This window comes from Aquarana catesbeiana, linkage group LG05 (assembly GCF_042186555.1).
Source record: "Aquarana catesbeiana isolate 2022-GZ linkage group LG05, ASM4218655v1, whole genome shotgun sequence".
Classification (NCBI taxonomy): domain Eukaryota; kingdom Metazoa; phylum Chordata; class Amphibia; order Anura; family Ranidae; genus Aquarana; species Aquarana catesbeiana.
In genome coordinates, this window is record NC_133328.1 from 169,072,837 (window position 1) to 169,092,038 (window position 19,202).

Genomic DNA, 19,202 nt, shown 5'->3' on the forward strand with positions numbered 1-19,202 from the left:
TTACTGCCAATGGCTTTGTATTATTAAATAATATCACTTCTCTTGTCTGTTCCTGCCTCAATAAGTAGTAGCGCTTAGTATCTGGCATTTACTACTCCAAACTTTCAGAGGCCTGCAAGTGTAAACAGTTGGCATGGTGTCAGGAATGAGACATTGATTCACAGTTCATGAAGATACATGATCATTATACATCAAACAGATGATTTCATAGCACCTTGTTGAACTCTAGTAGACTTTAAATCTTATTACATGGGCTGTTTTTATGTCTTCCACAACTCTTTGGATATTCGTTTGCACTACTTGGGTTATTGATTGCTGTAGATGTCTAAAAGAAGGTTGTTTATTCTGCAGAGTTTATCGATTTGTAATTCAGACACCTTAAGAAAGAACAGAATATGAGCCTGCACTGCAGTTGTGTGTTGTGCTCACCCTGACAGTTCTGCAAACTTCTTTTTTTTTTTTGTTATTAACAGGATGTGTTAATATATAACCATAAAAGCAATAGGACCTCAACATTTCTGCACTCATCAGTCCATCTTAAACCGGGCATAGATGGTTCAAATCTCCATGTATGGATAGGCTGAATGTATCGATCAACTTGGGTACAACCAGCCTGCCAGATTTTACATGCGGTTATTGTTAACGGCTTATATAGTCTCTAGCAACAATCGCTGTTTCCTCAGGAAGCAGGCGGCTCCCCCTGCTAGGAGAACACAATGGCTCTGCAGGAGGGATTCCCCTGTCAGCACTGTCTGTGTTGACGGGTTCCTGCAATGGTTGCAGGAAAGAAATTCGCTCCGTCTATGGCCGTCCTTAATGTTCATCAAGACGCTGCTTTTTGAATATTTTAAACTAACTTCTTGCAGCCCTCTGACAGCTGCACAGGAATGGTTTGAATAAACCTTAAAGTGGTGAATGAGTGCCTCCATTCTGGATGAATGAGTACAGGGGCACTTTTTGACAGCAGCATTGTTAATCTGGAGGAGGGAGTGTTAGATGTACTAGCAGATTTAGATACACAAAGGGCCCTTTCACACTGGGGCGGTTTGCAGGCGCTATTGCGCTAATAATAGCGCCTGCAAACCGACCCGAAACAGCCTCTGCTGTCTCTCCAGTGTGAAAGCCCCGAGGGCTTTCACACTGGAGCGGTGCACTAGCAGGACGGGAAAAAAAGTCCTGCTAGCAGCATCTTTGGTGCGGTAAAGGAGCGGAGTATATACCGCTCCTGCCCATTGAAATCAATGGGACAGCACGGCTATACCACCGGTAAAGCGCCTCTGCAGAGGAGCTTTGCAGTGGTTTTTAACCCTTTCTCAGCCGCTAGCGGGGGGTAAAACCGCCCCGCTAACGGCCGAATACCGACAGTAAAGAGTCGCTTACAATAGCAGCGTTTTACCGCCGATCCCGCCCCAGTGTGAAAGGGCCCAAACAAATTGAAGCCAAACTTTAGCTCACACTGCAGTTACACAGGCAGTTTTTTTCCTTTTGGGATAGAGGTTTTACACGAATAAATAAAAGCAATCATTGCAAGCACCCCTGTCAGTGGTAAATTGTTTGTCCCAACACTCCTAACTGATACATTTTCAGGAGAGTTTGTTCTGTTGAAAAACAATAAACTTACTGAACAGATCACGAGTGAAAATAAAAGAAGGGAAGCCTAAAAAAGAAAACGCATACAGCCATTACTTATAAGAATTGGAAAGCTGCAGTATAATGTTTTAAAATCTTTATAAGAAAGAGAGAGCTCACTTGTCTGGTGCATTATCAAGATTTGTATTCATGTTAAAAGGAAACCATTCCACTCGCATTTTAGTAGGCTTGTAACCAGCTTTGTACGTGATCTCATTACATATGTGGGGGCCGCAGTAGCCCCATTGACCCAAATGATGGGGCACTATTCCCCCCCACTCACGCCAACGGTTGGAGATTACTCCTCCCACTGACACCAATGATGGGGTACTTTTCCTCCCTACGACACACAATGTCCAGTCCCCCTAAAGTCTGAAGAACCGTAAACTGGCCCTTTTTGTTTAGAAAGTTTGGAGACCCCTGATCTTGATAACCACCAGATCAATGCTGTTGGTCTTTTTTTTTTTTTTTTTTTTTTTTATGTTTGTTTTTGTTTTAATCTGTTAATTTGGTCTATTGCTTTTAAAGGTACAATTATTTATAGTGCAGGGGCACCTTACAACCAGTTGGGAATCATCACTCACTGTTCATTTTGCTCTAAACCAGAGAAAATTTAAAGATGATGTGGGTACCAAGAATTTCCCCCAGCTTCAAGTTGACACTCTGAAAACCATTGTGTTTGTCTTGGGGAACAATGAGAGCCGCAATGTACCATGAGATGATGCTTTGGCTTTTCTATTATTCTTATATATTTCTACATCGCTCTTACCTTATGGGTCTAAGCCTATGTTCTTGCTGCCTGAAATGTGGACATTTGGACATGGACTTGTTCTATACTTTCTGGACATGTCCCAAGATTAAACCATTTTGGAACACAGTAGTGCTTTAGGCTACCACTCCTTTAGTAAACGACTTGCCTCTAACCCCTGAATGCGCACTTTTTGGCCTAATTACCATCTCCTATATCAAAATCTCAAGAGGTTGTAAACAAAGCCTCATTGTCATATCCCTTGTAGCACGGAAATCCCTGCTACATAAGTGGATATACCTATAACCCTCCATCATATCTTTGTTTATAGACAAACTATCCTGTGTTTTCTGCATGAAATGGGCGGGGATCTCCTTACACAGGGAATTGCAGGCCCAAAAATTCTTCCATGTCTGGGAATCTTTCATTTAAACATTGCCTATAGATAACCAAATATCTATAGTACAATGTTTCCTATACACCCAGTGGTATCAAACCATACTGTTAACCAATGACCCTCTAACGGACATCCTACTGTCTGCTTAAAGTGGTTATAAACCTCATACCTGAAATATGAACAAAGCATATGACTCTATAGTGTGTTCTTGTCTCAATCCAGAACACTAAGTGTCATTTCTGTCCGCTGCCTCATTCCTTCCCTATCTGCATGAGTCACTTCTGACAAGTTTTCCTGACACCAAGAGTAAAAAGATGGCAGGGAGGGATGTCTAGCAATTAGCTTGTGATTGAGAACCTTAGCACTGTTCCTTTCCTTTAACAAAGAGGTCATGTATTTCTGGTGAGTGAGCATTTTTTATCATGAACACACCTGCATTTTTTTTTTGAAGGAGGATAGACTATCTCAGTCACCGCTTGATACACACTATGCATTTTTTCTTTTAGATTTTTTCCTTTTAGATTTTCCAAAACCATAAAATATGAGGTCAAACCTAAACACTTTCAATTTGTATGCAATTGGGCAGGCCCTTGCACTACATAGCTGAAGGTAAATCTAAAGGAAATACAACAACATAAGTTGTATAGTATGTATCCAGCTTTATAGTTACTTCTATTGGTGTGGGGATCCACAGACATCTTACTACATATGGACTTTTTGAAATCTGAACTTTTATGATTAAAAATGTATTTCACAAAATACGTTTTTGGATTATTTATATTGGTTTGTGAATCTCCTCTTTGTTTTTTTGGTGTGTTTTATTAAAGGGGCAGCTACACAAGATTAGTGTAGACCATTTTTCGTTTTGTATTTGCACTAAATTGTTGATGTGCTTATGGGAGGAGTTAGGCCCCTTTCACATGCGGTGGACTCAGGCAGCAGATCCGCCTGCTCAGGAGGGAATCTGTCTGCTGATCCCTGCTGAGCAGGTGGATGACAGGTCCGTGTCTACTCCATTGATGCAGAGCGGACATGGAAACAGGCCACTGTTCTCTCTGTGGCAGTCGGATGGAAACGGACCACCATCCAGTTGTCATCTGAGTCGAACCACCAGACGGATGGGGAACAGATCCCCATCCTCTGTTTCTAGTGGATCAGATCAGATGTCGGTGGGTGTCAACAGACACAAGTTGACATCCTCCACTCCATAGAGAGGAATGGAGGGTCCAATTGGGTCCACCTGAAAAACAGACAGGCGGATCTGATCAGTCCGTCTGTGTGAAAGGGGCCATAAGCAACACCTTTTTTTCTTATGTACCTAAATTTGCCCTGTAGTCTTGTGTTTCTAACCGTATGTCCTAATTAACTGCTTCCTGCCTGCCTGCCTTATAGCAATGTGACGTGCGCAAAGTGGTTGAGTTATCCTGACTGGGAAGAGCCGGTTATCGGCTTTTCCTTTACTCGCACTGACGGGAGCAAATTGAGGAGAGCCGATCGGCTCCTCTCCTGATGGTAGGGCTGCACTGATAATCAACGCATTGATTATCAGTGCAGACCCATCGAGTATGACCACCAGATATGCCAATCGGTGCCCAATAGGGATGGCACTCTGCCCATCAGTGATGCCTGCCAGTGCCCCCTGATGAGTGCTCCCTAACAGTGCCATCTATCAGTGCCACTTATCAATGCAGCCTATGAGTCCCCATTAGTGCCACCTATCGGTGCACGTCAGTGCTGCATATAAGTGCTCCATCATTGCCAATCAGTACTAATATAGCTCGCAAGCTGGTTTCAGGGGATTCCAAACACTAGAATATCCCCAACAGCAGAGGCACACTTAAATGGCAAACAAAGCACAATATGACACTTTAAATTGGATTGGTTACCTCTACTCAGGATCCATATGGCACTAGTAGTTTCAGTCCTTTTGAAGCAAAGATAAGATTTGGTGCCTTTAGCTAGCCACTTTCGTTGGTGCACTTAAACTCCTGAATAGCAGGGCTAAACAATACAACTAGCCCAGATTATCAAGTGAGACAGACTGGGTTTTGTTCAGCAAGGTGAGAGGACAATGTCTGTATACAATGTCCCAGAAATGTAGTACCACAGAGATAAAGGGATAAGGCTACCCAAGTGTCAGTAAGATGACTACCAGCATTGATATCTGTATACAGCGTTCAAACAACTCCTTCTGTAGTGAAGTGTCTCTGTTCCCTGCAGATCGGCAAAAATGCCCTCTCACCAAATCCTGCGATCAGGGCCCAAGCGAACGTCCTGGAACAGACAGGCTCTCCTGGCGACCCGACCGGTCACCCCACACTGGAACGGTTCACCGTTGGTGTAGGTGCGCCTCGATATACACCTGGGATCCCCCTCTCTTGGGCTGGACGTTCCAACTGGCAGTGGAGGCCAGAATCGTGAGGGGAGACCATCTGAGAGACAGCATCTCTCCCTCAGGTCTGGTCCCTTCCCTCCCTCAAGGCTGCCTGACTTTTCCTCAGGACACAAAATGGAGTCTTTTCTTTCCTGTCGCAGAGCATCCTGGGCTTTTTGTATCGTCTGAATACCAGACGATAGCTGGGTGAGGGAACAGCATGTCCCAGAATTCATTGCAGCTGCTTCCTGCAGCTTAGTACAGTCTCTGTTTGGCTGCTGTAACTGCCTTTAATTGGCTTACTTCTTCCTGCCAATAGGGGCACAAGAGAGGCTACTGAATGCACAGCTCTGTGTGTGTCAGCTCACATTACATTAACTCAGTCAGTGAAATAAGAAGGAGGGGGGGTAGGGAGTAAATAACCCCCCTTGCAGGTGCTGGCAGGCAGCTCTCCCTAACTCTAGCTGGAAAGCCTGTGTACATTGTTCAGGCCAGCTTGGCGAGGTCATGGGTTATAGAGTGAGACACCCGCTACACTTATTTGCAAAGTTTTTTGTAGCAGAAATGAAGAAAAACTTTTTTTTTTTTTTCAAAATGTTCGGTCTTTTTTTATTTGTAGCGCAAAAAATAAAAACCCCAGTGGTGATAAAATACCACCAAAAGAAAGCTCCATGGGGAAAAAAAATAATTATAAAAATTTAATTTGGGTACAGCGTTGTGGGACCACACAATTGTCATTCAAAATGTGATGGTACTGAAAATTGGTCTGGGCAGGAAGGTATATAAGTGCCCTGTATTGAAGTGGCTAAAGTACAGGTTCCACTGTGGGAGAGAGAGGTATATAGATGTGTGTATTTGGCATGATGCTGCAGTGTATGACTCATCAGTATAAATGGATAAAATTATTCTATCATTATTCTTCCTTGCAATGTTTGACAGTGGCTGTAGAGTTTATACAAATGTGTATAACATGATTACATAAACAAGAACTCATTGCTCATCCAAGAAAATAAACTCTCATGACTACACTGTATTGCCCCGTACACACTGTCTGCTTTTCCGATGAAAAATGTTCGATGGGTGCTTGTTGTCGGAAATTCTGACCATGTGTAGGAATTTAAAATCCATGGATTTTGTTGTCTGAATGTCTGATCATGTGTACGGGGCATAAGATTGCACATTTATATTGTAGTAAACATTTTTTGTAATTTCAAATATCGCAATATTTAGACCTATCAAGAATTAGAAGTTACATATGAGTTATAGCTTCTTTTTTTTGTATCACTCGTAGCTGTTTGCACTGAAATGCACACGAGAGCGAAACCACACAAGGAAAAGTGATTTTTTTTTTTTTTTTTTTAACATTTCCTGTATCAAGCCTGTTACAGCCATGCACTATTTTATTAAGGGGAGATTTTAAGGGAAAAATGCTTCTCAGAGCTAAAACCTAAAATAAGTTATTTTTCAAAGACCATAGCTACCACTCATACTGCCAGCTCCAAAGATTGCTTCAATAGTAAGGAGAGTTTTCCTGCTAAGGGCTTTTATTTATTTATTTATTTCAGGTACTTATATAGCGCCGTCAATTTACGCAGCGCTTTACATATACATTGTACATTCACATCATTCCCTACCCTCAAGGAGCTTACAATCTAAGGTCCCTAACTCACATTCATACATACTAGGGACAATTTAGACAGGATCCAATTAACCTACCAGCATGTCTTTGGAGTGTGGGAGGAAACCGGAGTACCCGGAGGAAACCCACGCAGGCACAGGGAGAACATGCAAACTCCAGGCAGGTAGTGTCGTGATTGGGATTGGGATTTGAACCAGCGACCCTTCTTACTGCTAGGCGAGAGTGCTACCCACTACACCACTGTGCTTTTCAGAAATCTACACTTCCAGGAGTGTCAAATTCCTGGTCCTTTGCTGCACTCAGTGGTCCCATCTGCTGGCCACTACAGGACACAGAACTGAGGATCCACAGCACTCTAGAACTGATGATTTCTAGTTAATACTTTTTTTTTTTTTTTTTTGCTTGGAACCCTTTAGTTTTAGGAACAGAGTATATTTATCCATTGCAGTAAAGACAAAACCTTAAGAAAACCTTGTTCAGGGTGAAGCAGCAGGTTTTTTTTAATCCCTTATCCCCAACAGCATATACTTGCCTTTTCTTTGTATCCCTGCCACCTAATATTCAAACTTTTGATTTGATGCTTGAGGCAGGGCTAGGTTAGAACAGCCTTTTTCAACCAGGGTGCCTTGGGAAAATGCCTAAAAATTGCTCAAAAGTTGCATACAAGTAGTGGGTGAATGAAGCCTGCCTTTTAAGTTACACAAAGCCACAGGTTTCTTTGTGCACCAATACAACTTTCCAGCCACCGGAGTCCCAACAACTAGTGACATCATTGGTTGATAAGGAGGACATTGGGCACCTGAAGAGCATCCTTGTTTGCACCTCCTCTGCCCCTCTCAGCACTGGGATAACATTAGCTGAAGGAGAGACATTGTGGGGGAAGAAAAACATTGGAATACTAGTCGGAACCAATGTGCAAAGGTCTGTTTTCTTTGGAAGAATAAATCGCCTCTACCTTTTGGGTATTGTAACTGTGTGGATGTTGCTACGTTGTGTAGTTTATTTTTGTACGTTATAAAATGGGGTGCTTTGAGTTTGTGCATAATTTTAAAAGCTGCCTTGACTGATAAAAGGTTGAGAAATGCTGGGTTAGAAGCTCATAGTGTTCACAATTAGTAACAAAGTAGTGAAAATGTTAAATGTGTTTTTACGACCTTGAATATGTCACCCTCTTAACATGCTTTGATCTTGTTAGCATTCTGCAGCTTGTCTTTTCTTAATATAATTGCAAAGCTGTTTTTCTCCCACATTCTGGATCCAGATTGGTGTCACTGTGACAAATGTTTCTTTCAGGCTGCTGTAATGTTATCTGCTCTGACAAAACTGGAACATTAACAAAGAATGAGATGACTGTAACTCACGTTTTTACATCTGATGGAATTCATGCTGAGGTATGTGTTAAACAGGTCAATGGGTTTTTAACTATATGAAACTAGAGTTGCCTGTAACAAATATTCCTGCAGGCTTTAAAGGCCCACATTTTAACCGTACATTAATAAACCGTTGCACAGAATTGTGTTATACATTCTATGTAATTACAAGTTCTTAATAAATACACAGGTTATATTCTGAAAGGTAAATGCTGCTGGCCTCTCCTGAAAATGTTAGTGTCCTGGGTGTCAAATTGATCTGCTGAGTTTGAGTCCTTTACCTAGATGTTTTTCCTTCAGTGGCTGCATGCTTGTTCAAGGTCGGTCATTACTAAGGTCGGCGAATCCCCAAGACTTCAGGCAATTAGCTTTTTTTAGGTGAAGGGCAGCGATGACTGCACCCATATTTTTAATTCTTTTTTACATTGACTTTCTTTAACCACTTGCCAACCCCTGCACGCCGATATACGTTGGCACAATGGCAGTGGTGGGCAAATGGGTGTACCTGTACGTCCCCTTTAATTGGAGGGGCTAGCGGGCCCTTACAGAATGACCCGATGACCCACAGACTCGATGTCTGCCGGCGTCATGGAGCCGCAGAACGGAGAGATGCCTATGTAAGCAAGGCATTTCCCCCGTTCTGCCCTGTCATCGGGAGCAGTGATCGCTGTCATGTAAGTGGAAGCCCCCCCCCCCCCCCACAGTTAGAATCACTCCCTACGACACACGTAACCCCTTGATCGCCCCCTAGTGTTTAACCCCTTTCCTGCCAGTGTCATTTACACAGTAATCAGTGCATTTTTATAGCACTGATCGCTGTATAAATGACAATGGTCCCAAAATAGTGTCAAAAGTGTCCGATGTGTCCGCCATAATGTCGCATTCATGATAAAAATCGCAGATCGCCGCCATTACTAATAAGAAAAATTTTTTAAAAATGCCATAAATCTATCCCCTATTTCGTAGACGCTAACTTTTTTGTGCAAACCAATCAATATACGCTTATTGCAATTTTTTTTTTTAACAAGAATATGTAGAAGAATACATATCGGCCTAAACTGAGGAAAAAATTTAGGTTTTTTTTTTTTTTTATATATTTTTGGGGGATATTTATTATAGCAAAAAGTAAAAAATATTGCATTTTTTTTTTTTTTTTAGATTTTTCTCTTTTTTGTTTATAGCACAAAAAATAAAAAAAATCGCAGAGGTGATCAAATACCACCAAAAGAAAGCTCTATTTGTGGGGGGGAAAAAATGACGTCAATTTTGTTTGGGTGCAATGTTGCACAACCGCTTAATTGTCAGTTAAAGCGACGCAGTGCCGAATCGCAAAAAGTGCTCTGGTCAGGAAGGGGGTAAAATCTTCCAGGGCTGAAATGGTTAAAGGATAATATACTTAATTTTCTATCCCCCTCTCCCAGCTTCTGGGTTTTATTGGCAATGGACACACAGCTTGAATTACTGCCGTGTCACTTACTGAAGATCAGTGCTTAATGAGAACTGATGTATCTATATACAATTTAGTCAGCCAAAACACTTAAAACAGTGAGGCAGGTGGTGGTCCTGTTAAGTGGCCTGAGAAGTGTAGAACCATGTTTCATATGTATTAAAATTGAAAAGTACAAAGGCATCAGTGCAATGAGTTGGAGGATATTTGATCATCTCAAAGCTGACACAATAAAGAGCAGCAACCCATACTGGTAATCATAAGTTTCTAATACTTAGAAAAGGTAATAGACCTATTTGTACATTACAGGACACAGGATGAGTATTCGGGTACATTGGGCTATTCTGCTCCCTTCTGGAGATTGGACACAAACAAACCCTTCTACTCCCAGTGTGCCTCTTTTTGCTGTCCTATGAGAATGGAGTTCTCAGTCCTCTGAGAGAAGAGAAAACTTTTTTAGTTTTTATCAAGATTTATTTTTCATCTGGCAAATTTTTCAGCATAACCCAGTGTACCTGAAAATGTATCCCACATGTTGCCTATAATGTACTCTATAAAAATTATTTTATGTCAATCTTTTTTTTATAGTTCTACATATTTCTCTATTTTATAGATCTTTGTTTTTTTGTTAAATATGTCACATGCTTTTTGTAGCGTGGTTCATCCTATACAGAGTCTAATTTTTATGTGTAAGCTGGAATAAATTTGGACATGAATTCTTAAATAATGGAAAACTAAATTTTCAAATTTCTTATTTTTTGTATTGTAAAAAAAATAAATATTTAATGGCATGTATAGTGGATTTGCACATATATACTTTTTGTCATGGTCAGAATTTTTCCTATTTTAGTTGGGTAAATATGAAATATTGCAACCTAATTTTTATATATTTTTCAATCCATTTACATGTGACGTATTAGAGGAGCTGCAGTCTGCTCACATAATGTGTAATAAAAACATCTTTGCCATTCTGAAGCTTCCCTCCAACCACTTTGCTTATTATTTTATATGTACTCTGATTCTGTACTTGCTAAATATGCTGCAGAAATCTCCCTCCACTGAGTCTGGCTGCAACCATTTTAACTGTGTGGGCAGCTGAAGCTGCTGCCTGTTCACATCCTGGGTTTATAGTCACACAGAGGCAGCCCTGCAGCTCTCATTGGCCCTTTTATGACTCAACCTCCCTCCCTTCCTGGCAAACTCTCACAAGAGTGAGAAGAGAGCTGTGCATGATATCCTAAGCCTAGGCTTTTTACCAGGCAAGAAACAGGAAGTGGACTGTATAAGGTATTTACTGGCAGAAAAAAAATGTGTCACTATCCAAAGTTAAAACAACAAGGACAGAAGATTTAAAAATGGAAAATTGAAGAAAAATTACCGCAGGTCTGCTTTAAGCTGGCCATATACATAAATACTTGTTTTGCTTTGTTCAAAAAAAAAAAGAAAAAAAAAAAGATTCTCCCATCCACACTAAACAGAGTAGATGTATGAATCCCCCGCTGCTGTTTGTTGTATTCCGACTGTTCAGATGACTTAAGCCGGCCCATACATGGATCAAAAGTGGGACAGTTCAGCAGGGACCAGCTATCGATCACCAGCCGGTCAGGTTTTTCCTGTATGATCAGTGCCACCTGCAGTTTCCGGCAACTCTGATCGTTGTATTCTACCAACGGAGAAAAATATTACTGCAGGAAGGATTGGTATCAAATTTGTGGGTTGGGGAATTGGCTCATTTGTTTTGTTCAATCCGTTGGTTGAATGAAAAAACTGAATAATGTATTTTCTTTCCACCAGGCACCTTTTGATCTCTCGATTTGTTATGCCAGGCGGTGTCGCAAGGGCCACCCACAGCTTGAATTTTGGTTAGTTTGTGGAAAATGTTAGCAGTGCATAACCAGCTGTTTCCCACAAACTAACCAAAATTCAAAATTCCTACAAACTAACCAAAACTAACCAAAAGAAAGCCATTGTGTACAGAACTGAATAAGTCATCCAGTAACTTTTCATTCAGCAAGACTCGACCCCTCATTAAATGGCTGGCGCTGGCCCTACACTGTGTTTTTTGTTTTTTTTTTTTTTTCAGCTAGCGGTGGATGGAGGGACCTTCACCGCCAGGACATTATAGTATAACAGCAGTTCCTGCAGCTGCTGATCGAGAAACGTTTTCCAGCATGTCCCTTCGACAGAAGGTGATCAAACTATCAACTTCTGTCGAGTAATGGCCCACTGAGTGATCAGAATTCGGCCAGTCCCTGCTGAACTTGACGATTTTATTTAATTTTTTTTTGATCCGTGTACAAACCAGCTTACTGACGGTTCAGTCAGCCAAAGCAAATGACCAGTCAAGCTTCTGATCACTCTTATGCTAACCCATAATAATGTTTATGTATATTTAAGCAAATATCATCTGTAATAAAATTTTATAACGTCTAAATACATATAGACTCAAAAAAAAAAAAAAAACATGCATTCTAGGTTGGACTTGATGACTGTTGGTCCTTTATAAAACATATTAAGTTTAATAAATTTTGCTATGTGTTTACAAGGTTTCTGGTGTTGGCTACAATCGATTTGGTGAAGTTACTGTCGACGGTGATATTATTCATGGTTTTTGCAGTACATCCATCAGCAAAGTAGTTGAAGTAAGTTTTTTTTTCTTTTTTTTCTTTTTTTTTCTTTCCTTTTTTATCTTTTGCCTCTAGTTCTTTACTGTGTAGGCAATCTGATTAATGCCAGGTCAAGAGTTTGACCTAGAGACAGAACTGCAGTTAAATAAATGAATTGCAACTACACTTTCTCTTGTAAGACATTTATCACAATGACCCCTTGTATGGATAATACATTATTTATTACGAATATCTAGATTGTCTGTCTATTGCCTTGGCTAGCTGTATCGCTCGCATCCATAACACAAGGTAAATAGGTCAGCACACAAGAATAATGGGCAGTAAGACATCCTATACTGTAGCATTATGTTAGAGGTCAGAATTCCCTGGCAAGATACATCCACAGTGTGACACCGCTTTCCACAGTCCATGAAATGTTCTTAATGCCAGCCATAGCTGAGCGTACTACTGCTTTGAGACCTGAATACACAGGGATGACTAAAGATATATTTAAAACGGGTGGTGATATGCTGCAATGTTTCAAAATGACAGGAAAACGTTAAGATGCACTGGCAGATATGTACCCATTTAAGCCTCGTACACACGATGAGATTATCGGACGAATGACCATCCGATTTTTTTGTAGCATGCTAGTGTAGTTTCGAAAATGAAGAGATTGCTAAAGTTACGAAAATTCTCGTACGACAGAATACACCTTCAGAAGTTATGTCATTGTGACATATATTGTAATATGTTCTTTCGTTTCTGAGCATGCGTGGTCTTGGTCTAATGATTTTTTATTTTTTTTTCCTCCCGAAGAATACTGTACTGATTAAACGAAAATCGTACATTCTGTTATCGTACAAGAATTTTTTTTTTTTGTGTTTTTGTCCCTTCGGACAATTTCGCATGAACTGTCGTCATCAGCTCTCCAAAGTCTTGTACCAATGAGCAGATTATCATACGATTGCTTTAAAAACTGTGTTTTTTGCCTTTTACTGATCGTGTGTACTAGGCATTAGGCTTCAAAGGCAACAGGGCAATAAAATCTCAGGTTCTTGGGCAGCTGCAGCAAATTTTGAGAAAAAAAAATGAACGTATGAATAAAAGATGATTAGTGCTTTGATTTGTTCCAACCATTGTCACTATTGCTCTTGATGGCCGGCTTGGTCTGCAATTAAATGTGAAGAAAAGCATTAATAAAGACATGGAATACAGGATTCACATAAGGAAAACTATCAATACAACTAGAGATGCACCGAAATTTCAGCTGCAAAAAAATGGTATTATCGGCTTTAGGCCGATTAAGGGAAAAAGGTGCCGATAATGGCACGAAAACGCACGCGATTTTTACTGCTCTTTTGCAACCATTTTACCATGATCTATTGCGCTTATAGTGTGTGTGTGTTTCATAGGTCATATGACTCAAAAATAACTGACCAAAGATGCAGCAAGCAGGATTTTTAACACCACGTTGGAAGCCCAACGGACCAGTGTGTAGACATAGAATTTGATAATATTAATGAAAAAGTCGAATACAATAATATATATATATATATATATATATATATATATATATATATATATATATATATATATATATATATATATATATATATATATATATATATATATATATAGTAATTTTCCGTTTCGGCACCAAAATTTCCATTCGGTGCACCTCTAAATACAACTGCTGTATTTGCCACATTATGTTTGTTTTTTTGTGATGTTCCTTTCAAGTAGAACTATAGGCAAAACTTTAGAAGTAGCTTTAGAACCACTTTAATACCCCTGCCATGTAGCCATAACAGTACATAGAATTTTCTCCAAATTGAAGTGAAATCCCCCCTGTAAGACAGTTGCTGTCACCGGAATAAAGGGGAACCTTCCAAAAAGGCAACTGTAAAAGTTTGGATTCCTGGGGTCAATCTACCCTGCGGGAACACAGACCGCAATAGAAATGTGATGGGTTTTCAACACTTTCCTTTCTGCTTAAAAAAAAAAAAAGTAAACAAAAAGTTTAAGCTTTAGATATGCTTGGGGATTTTGCTATGGGACCCACTGTAGTAAACCCCTGATCTCTGAATATAATTCTATTACTTTTCACAAACCAGATAAAAGCACACGGCTAATAGATTGATGTTTACGCTAAAATAAAGAAAATTATGATCCCTCCTATCCTCATTTGCTTACTAAAAAGTTCATACAAATGTGAAAAATATAGCCTGTAATCTACACCAGTTGACATGCTTACACTTTGAAAACTACTATTAATACTATAACATCTAAATAAGTACGTAGATACATTATTAAGTCAAGAGTGTGAATATATATGTGGATACTCCCTTTTGTATGCTTAAATTTTTTTTATTTAAACATTTTCTTGTTACAGGCAGGATGTGTATGTAATGATGCCGAAATAAGGAATAATGCATTAATAGGCAAGCCAACAGAAGGGGCTTTGATTGCGCTGTCTATGAAGGTAAATTATTGACTCCAGCAAATTTAAAAAAATATTTAAAACGGCTACTGTGACATTTTAGACTTTGGGTGTGATTCACAGGTAATTATTGTATTACCAGTGTGCTAAGAGATAACATTTGTTGCAAAAAACTGTACTGAACTGTAGGCTTTAATTGCTTGCAAGGTGGTATTTACTGGTATTTCAAAATGGAAGTCACCACTCCCCACAGCAGGCTTGAGTCATAGATAACCACGGTTTACTGTTGTTTTATGAGTCTGGCAAAAGAAAACGTTTGCTGCCGCTAATGAACAACTTTAAAGGCCAAGTTCACCTTTACATAATAATAAATGCACATCTTTTTTGCAGGTAAAAATGTGTATTCTTTTTTAAAATGGGATCCTGGAGAGCATTGCAATGTCAGGCTCCTGCACACATTTCCTAAGGCATTGTTGCCCGTACCTCTATACTAAGGTGACCAGATTTTTAAAATGAAATCCAGGGACATTTCTTTTTTATTGACAAATGTTAAACTATTTTATACACATATTCTTCAAATTATATATGCAGTCAGTGGTGAAGTGTGGGTTGTCGGCGCCGGGGACAAGGCAAGAAATTTGTGCCCACTAACCCGCAGATTTTTAGCACTCCCTGAGTCCCTTCTGCTAGTAGACTGGCTCTGGGGACAGTATCCTCAGTCTGAGGACTGACCCTGGAAACCGGGGATGTCTGGTCACCCTACTCCTATACAGGCTGTCATTTTCACAACTGTGGGCAATGTGAATGAACTATTGGCGTGCTGGGGGAGGAATAAGGTGCAGTTACTGGAACATGTTGCATGGTTGCCATAAATAAGAGTGGAATATGTAACATGTTCCAAAGGTGAACTTATCCTTTAACCGCAACTGTCTCTATTTTAGGTAGTGGGATGTTTTAATCCCCTTCTGGTTATTTACTGGGTTCCAAATGGAAAACATACTGTTCCCCTAACCCCCCCATCCCCATTACACAAGAGTGACAAGTGGTCACTTCTCCTTCTGATCCATTACCACCTGTACAGCATCTGTCAGAGTGTACAGTACACAGAAAACCTGCATCAGTTATTCTTCAATAGATTCACCATAGGAGTATATAAATAATGAATTTCACAGGAAGACCTTTGAAGATTGACTAAAAGCTCCGATTATGTCCAACACCAAGGTAACAGAAAAATCTAAACTCCCAAAGGGAAAAAAAGATTTTTCACATTCCACCCCAAAAATTAAAAAAAAAATCTATTTTTGGTAGCTGATTAGGATGGTGTTTTGGGTGGTAGATATGTGCTAGGTGTATGGTTTTCAACGAGTACGTGTGTACCACAAGGTATACTTCTGACTAAAAGTACATTTATTATACTAGTATACAATTTTTTTTTTTTTCAAATGCTAAATCATACTTTGAACCTGAACAAATGCTTTCCATTATAGGAAAGCACAACATTTTTTTAGATTATTTATATAAAGGGGTTCTGATAATAAATTGCTATATTTTCTACTCTAGTTTTTGTTTTTGAGAGTTGGTCTCCATTTAGAGGGTTACCCAATCATGCAGCAATGCTATTGTGAGCGTGCAGACCAGATTCATTAGTAACTATTTTGTAATGAAACTCATACCAAAAATAAAATGTTTCCATGTCACACATTTCATAGACTCAGTAGCCTGTTTTCACTTATTTAATTACATTGAAACAGCCACATCCCTTATTGTACCATTAAAAAAATAAGTTTTTTGTTATAAACAATGAAAAAAGGTTTTGTGTAACAAATTAATTTTGATACTGTAAAAGGAAACTTCAGTCTAATGAAATTTTTGAATATAGACTATTACGTCAATGCAATGTTCACATGGAAAAATGTTTTTTGGTAATAATTGAACATCAACATTTTAGTTTGCTGTCATACGCTCCAAACTCCTTCCCTGCACATGCTGCTTGCCAAAACCCTTCATTGCATTGTTTGTAATACCTCTAACCTTCTCCGTTCTAGAACAAGCATAGTTTTGCAAGTAGTAAATGTAGTAAAAAGAAAAGGCATTTTATGCAGTATGGCGTGGTTCACCTCAGATCACGGTTCGTAATTTTTCAGCTGAAATAAAAACTCCATTAACTCCAGACTTAAAAATGGCTGTTTTTCTAGTCGGGATAAAAAGGATGTGAAATGCTTAATACTGCATGGTTTAATTTACTAATTAATGCCTTTAAAGTCTAATTTAATCTTTTTTGCCATGTTTCACATTACATTGCAGCCCCTCCCTTAAACTGTGTGTTAGCAGGCCAGCCTCCAAAAAAAAAAAAAAAAAAAAAAAAAAAAAACCTGTAAGACAAAGGCTTAATGTGCATTAATAACATTATGAAATGCTCACCTTAGATTGAAGCCCTCTCAGCGACGCCCAGTCACTGCTAAGAGGGCTGACCTCTTCTCCCTTTTCTTCCGGGATTGCGAGCTCTGGCACTGAGTGGCCAGAGCCACAATAACGTTGCGCTCATGCTGAATACTGCATGGCCTAATTTACTAATGAATGCCTTTAAAACCTAACTTAATCTTTTTTGCCATGTTTCACATTACATTGCAGCCCCACCCTTAAACTGTGTTAGTGGGGCAGCCTCCAAAAACAAAACAAAAAAACCCTGCAAGACAAAGGCTTAATGTGTTAGTAAGCCCTCTCAGCGGCGCCCGGTCGCAGCTGAGGGCTGACCTCTTCTCCCGTCTTTTTCTTCCGGGATTCTGGGGTCCGGCATTGTGAGTGGCTGGAGCCGCGATGATGTCTTCGTTTCCAGCAAGAAGCTCTGAGGTTCCAACACGGTAAGCCGGACCTGCAGAAAGCATGCACCGCTGACTTTAGCGGCTGCATTCGGGGTGAATATTTCCTAAACCGTGCAGGATATAAACAATACTAAATCTAATTCTCTATCTGCTACAACATTTCTATAACAGAAATTCAACACCTATGTCTGTCACAGCTAGTTTTACCACATTCTAAGGCCCACCTTAAACCTTAGCAGATGGGCGGACACGCAGATACAACCTGACTCAGACTTTAGTAATTGCCATACATAAACTAGCAAGATGCAGCTTACACTGGATTCTGACAGGCCTAACATATTAGTAAAAGATACAAAGCAATGTCCAACCTGCCCTTTCTCACCCCCACACAGATTTTGTGAATTTGTAAAAGTGAACTAAAAGCATAGTTCAACCTTTGAAAAATAAATAGTGTATGTGATAGAGAAAAAAATAAATAAATATTTAATATAAAATATTTATTTTTTTCTCTATCACATACACTATTTATTTTTCAAAGGTTGAACTATGCTTTTAGTTCACTTTTACAAATTCACAAAATCTGTGTGGGGGTGAGAAAGGGCAGGTTGGACATTGCTTTGTATCTTTTACTAATATGTTAGGCCTGTCAGAATCCAGTGTAAGCTGCATCTTGCTAGTTTATGTATGGCAATTACTAAAGTCTGAGTCAGGTTGTATCTGCGTGTCCGCCCATCTGCTAAGGTTTAAGGTGGGCCTTAGAATGTGGTAAAACTAGCTGTGACAGACATAGGTGTTGAATTTCTGTTATAGAAATGTTGTAGCAGATAGAGAATTAGATTTAGTATTGTTTATATCCGTATGTGTGGTTTCCCTGCAGCTGCTTCACAGCATTATTTAAAAAGAGATGTGTAACTCTTACACAATCTAGAATCCTCAATGTAACAAGGTTATGCAAAGGAGACTGGGCTTAACCAAACAAATCGGACTTGAAGCAGGTGTAAAGCTGCTTTATTTATTTATTTTTTGTTCTCTTAAAATATTAAACGTTATAATTACCAGCACTTTGCAATGGTATTGCACAGAGCGGCTCCGAACCTCCTCTTCTGGGGTCCCCCACTAGCACGCCCTGCTCCCTTTCTGCATGCACTTGCTATGGATGGGCGCTAGGGTTGCACAGATGCCTTTTATTTTTTAATCCACGAGTACCAATACTTGTGCTCAAGTACTCACCTGTACAGTGTACTGTTACCTTTGTGGTGAGATTTGAGCCCATACAGAATGAATGGGCTCAAATCGAACTGCAAATAATCGCATAGGAATTGAAAAGGAATGCGGTACAATTTCTGTCCAAATAACATGTTGTTTCCCGCACCGCTCCTGTGTGAACCCGACAAGTCTGGGTTCACACAGGAGCGTTGCGGGAAACCAAATGTGATTCGGACAGGAATCGCACCGCATTCCTGTATAAATCACATGCAATTCTTTGCAGTGCGATTTTGAGCCCATTCAGTTTGTATGGGCTCAAATTACACTGCAAAGGTATCGGTTTCAGGTATCGGAGCATTTGCATGAATACATGTGCAAATGCTTAGTATTGGTACTGATATCGGTGAAACCCTTGGGGGCGCATGGGCAGACTCGCTCCCGAGCCAAGCTGTGTGCATCCATAGACACACACAGCACGGCTCGGCTACCGCTGCTGCTGGATCACCTGTGAGAAGAGAGAG

At 39.9% G+C, this 19,202-nt stretch overlaps 1 protein-coding gene across 1 annotated transcript in view; it reads left to right on the top strand.

The window, feature by feature from the left end:
* ATP2C1 (ATPase secretory pathway Ca2+ transporting 1) overlaps positions 1–19,202 on the top strand; it is a 163,406-nt gene that overhangs the window by 103,726 nt on the left and 40,478 nt on the right. Inside the window, 3 exon segments of the mRNA XM_073632757.1 lie at positions 8,081–8,178; positions 12,151–12,246; positions 14,606–14,695. Coding sequence (XP_073488858.1) covers positions 8,081–8,178; positions 12,151–12,246; positions 14,606–14,695 — 284 coding nt within the window.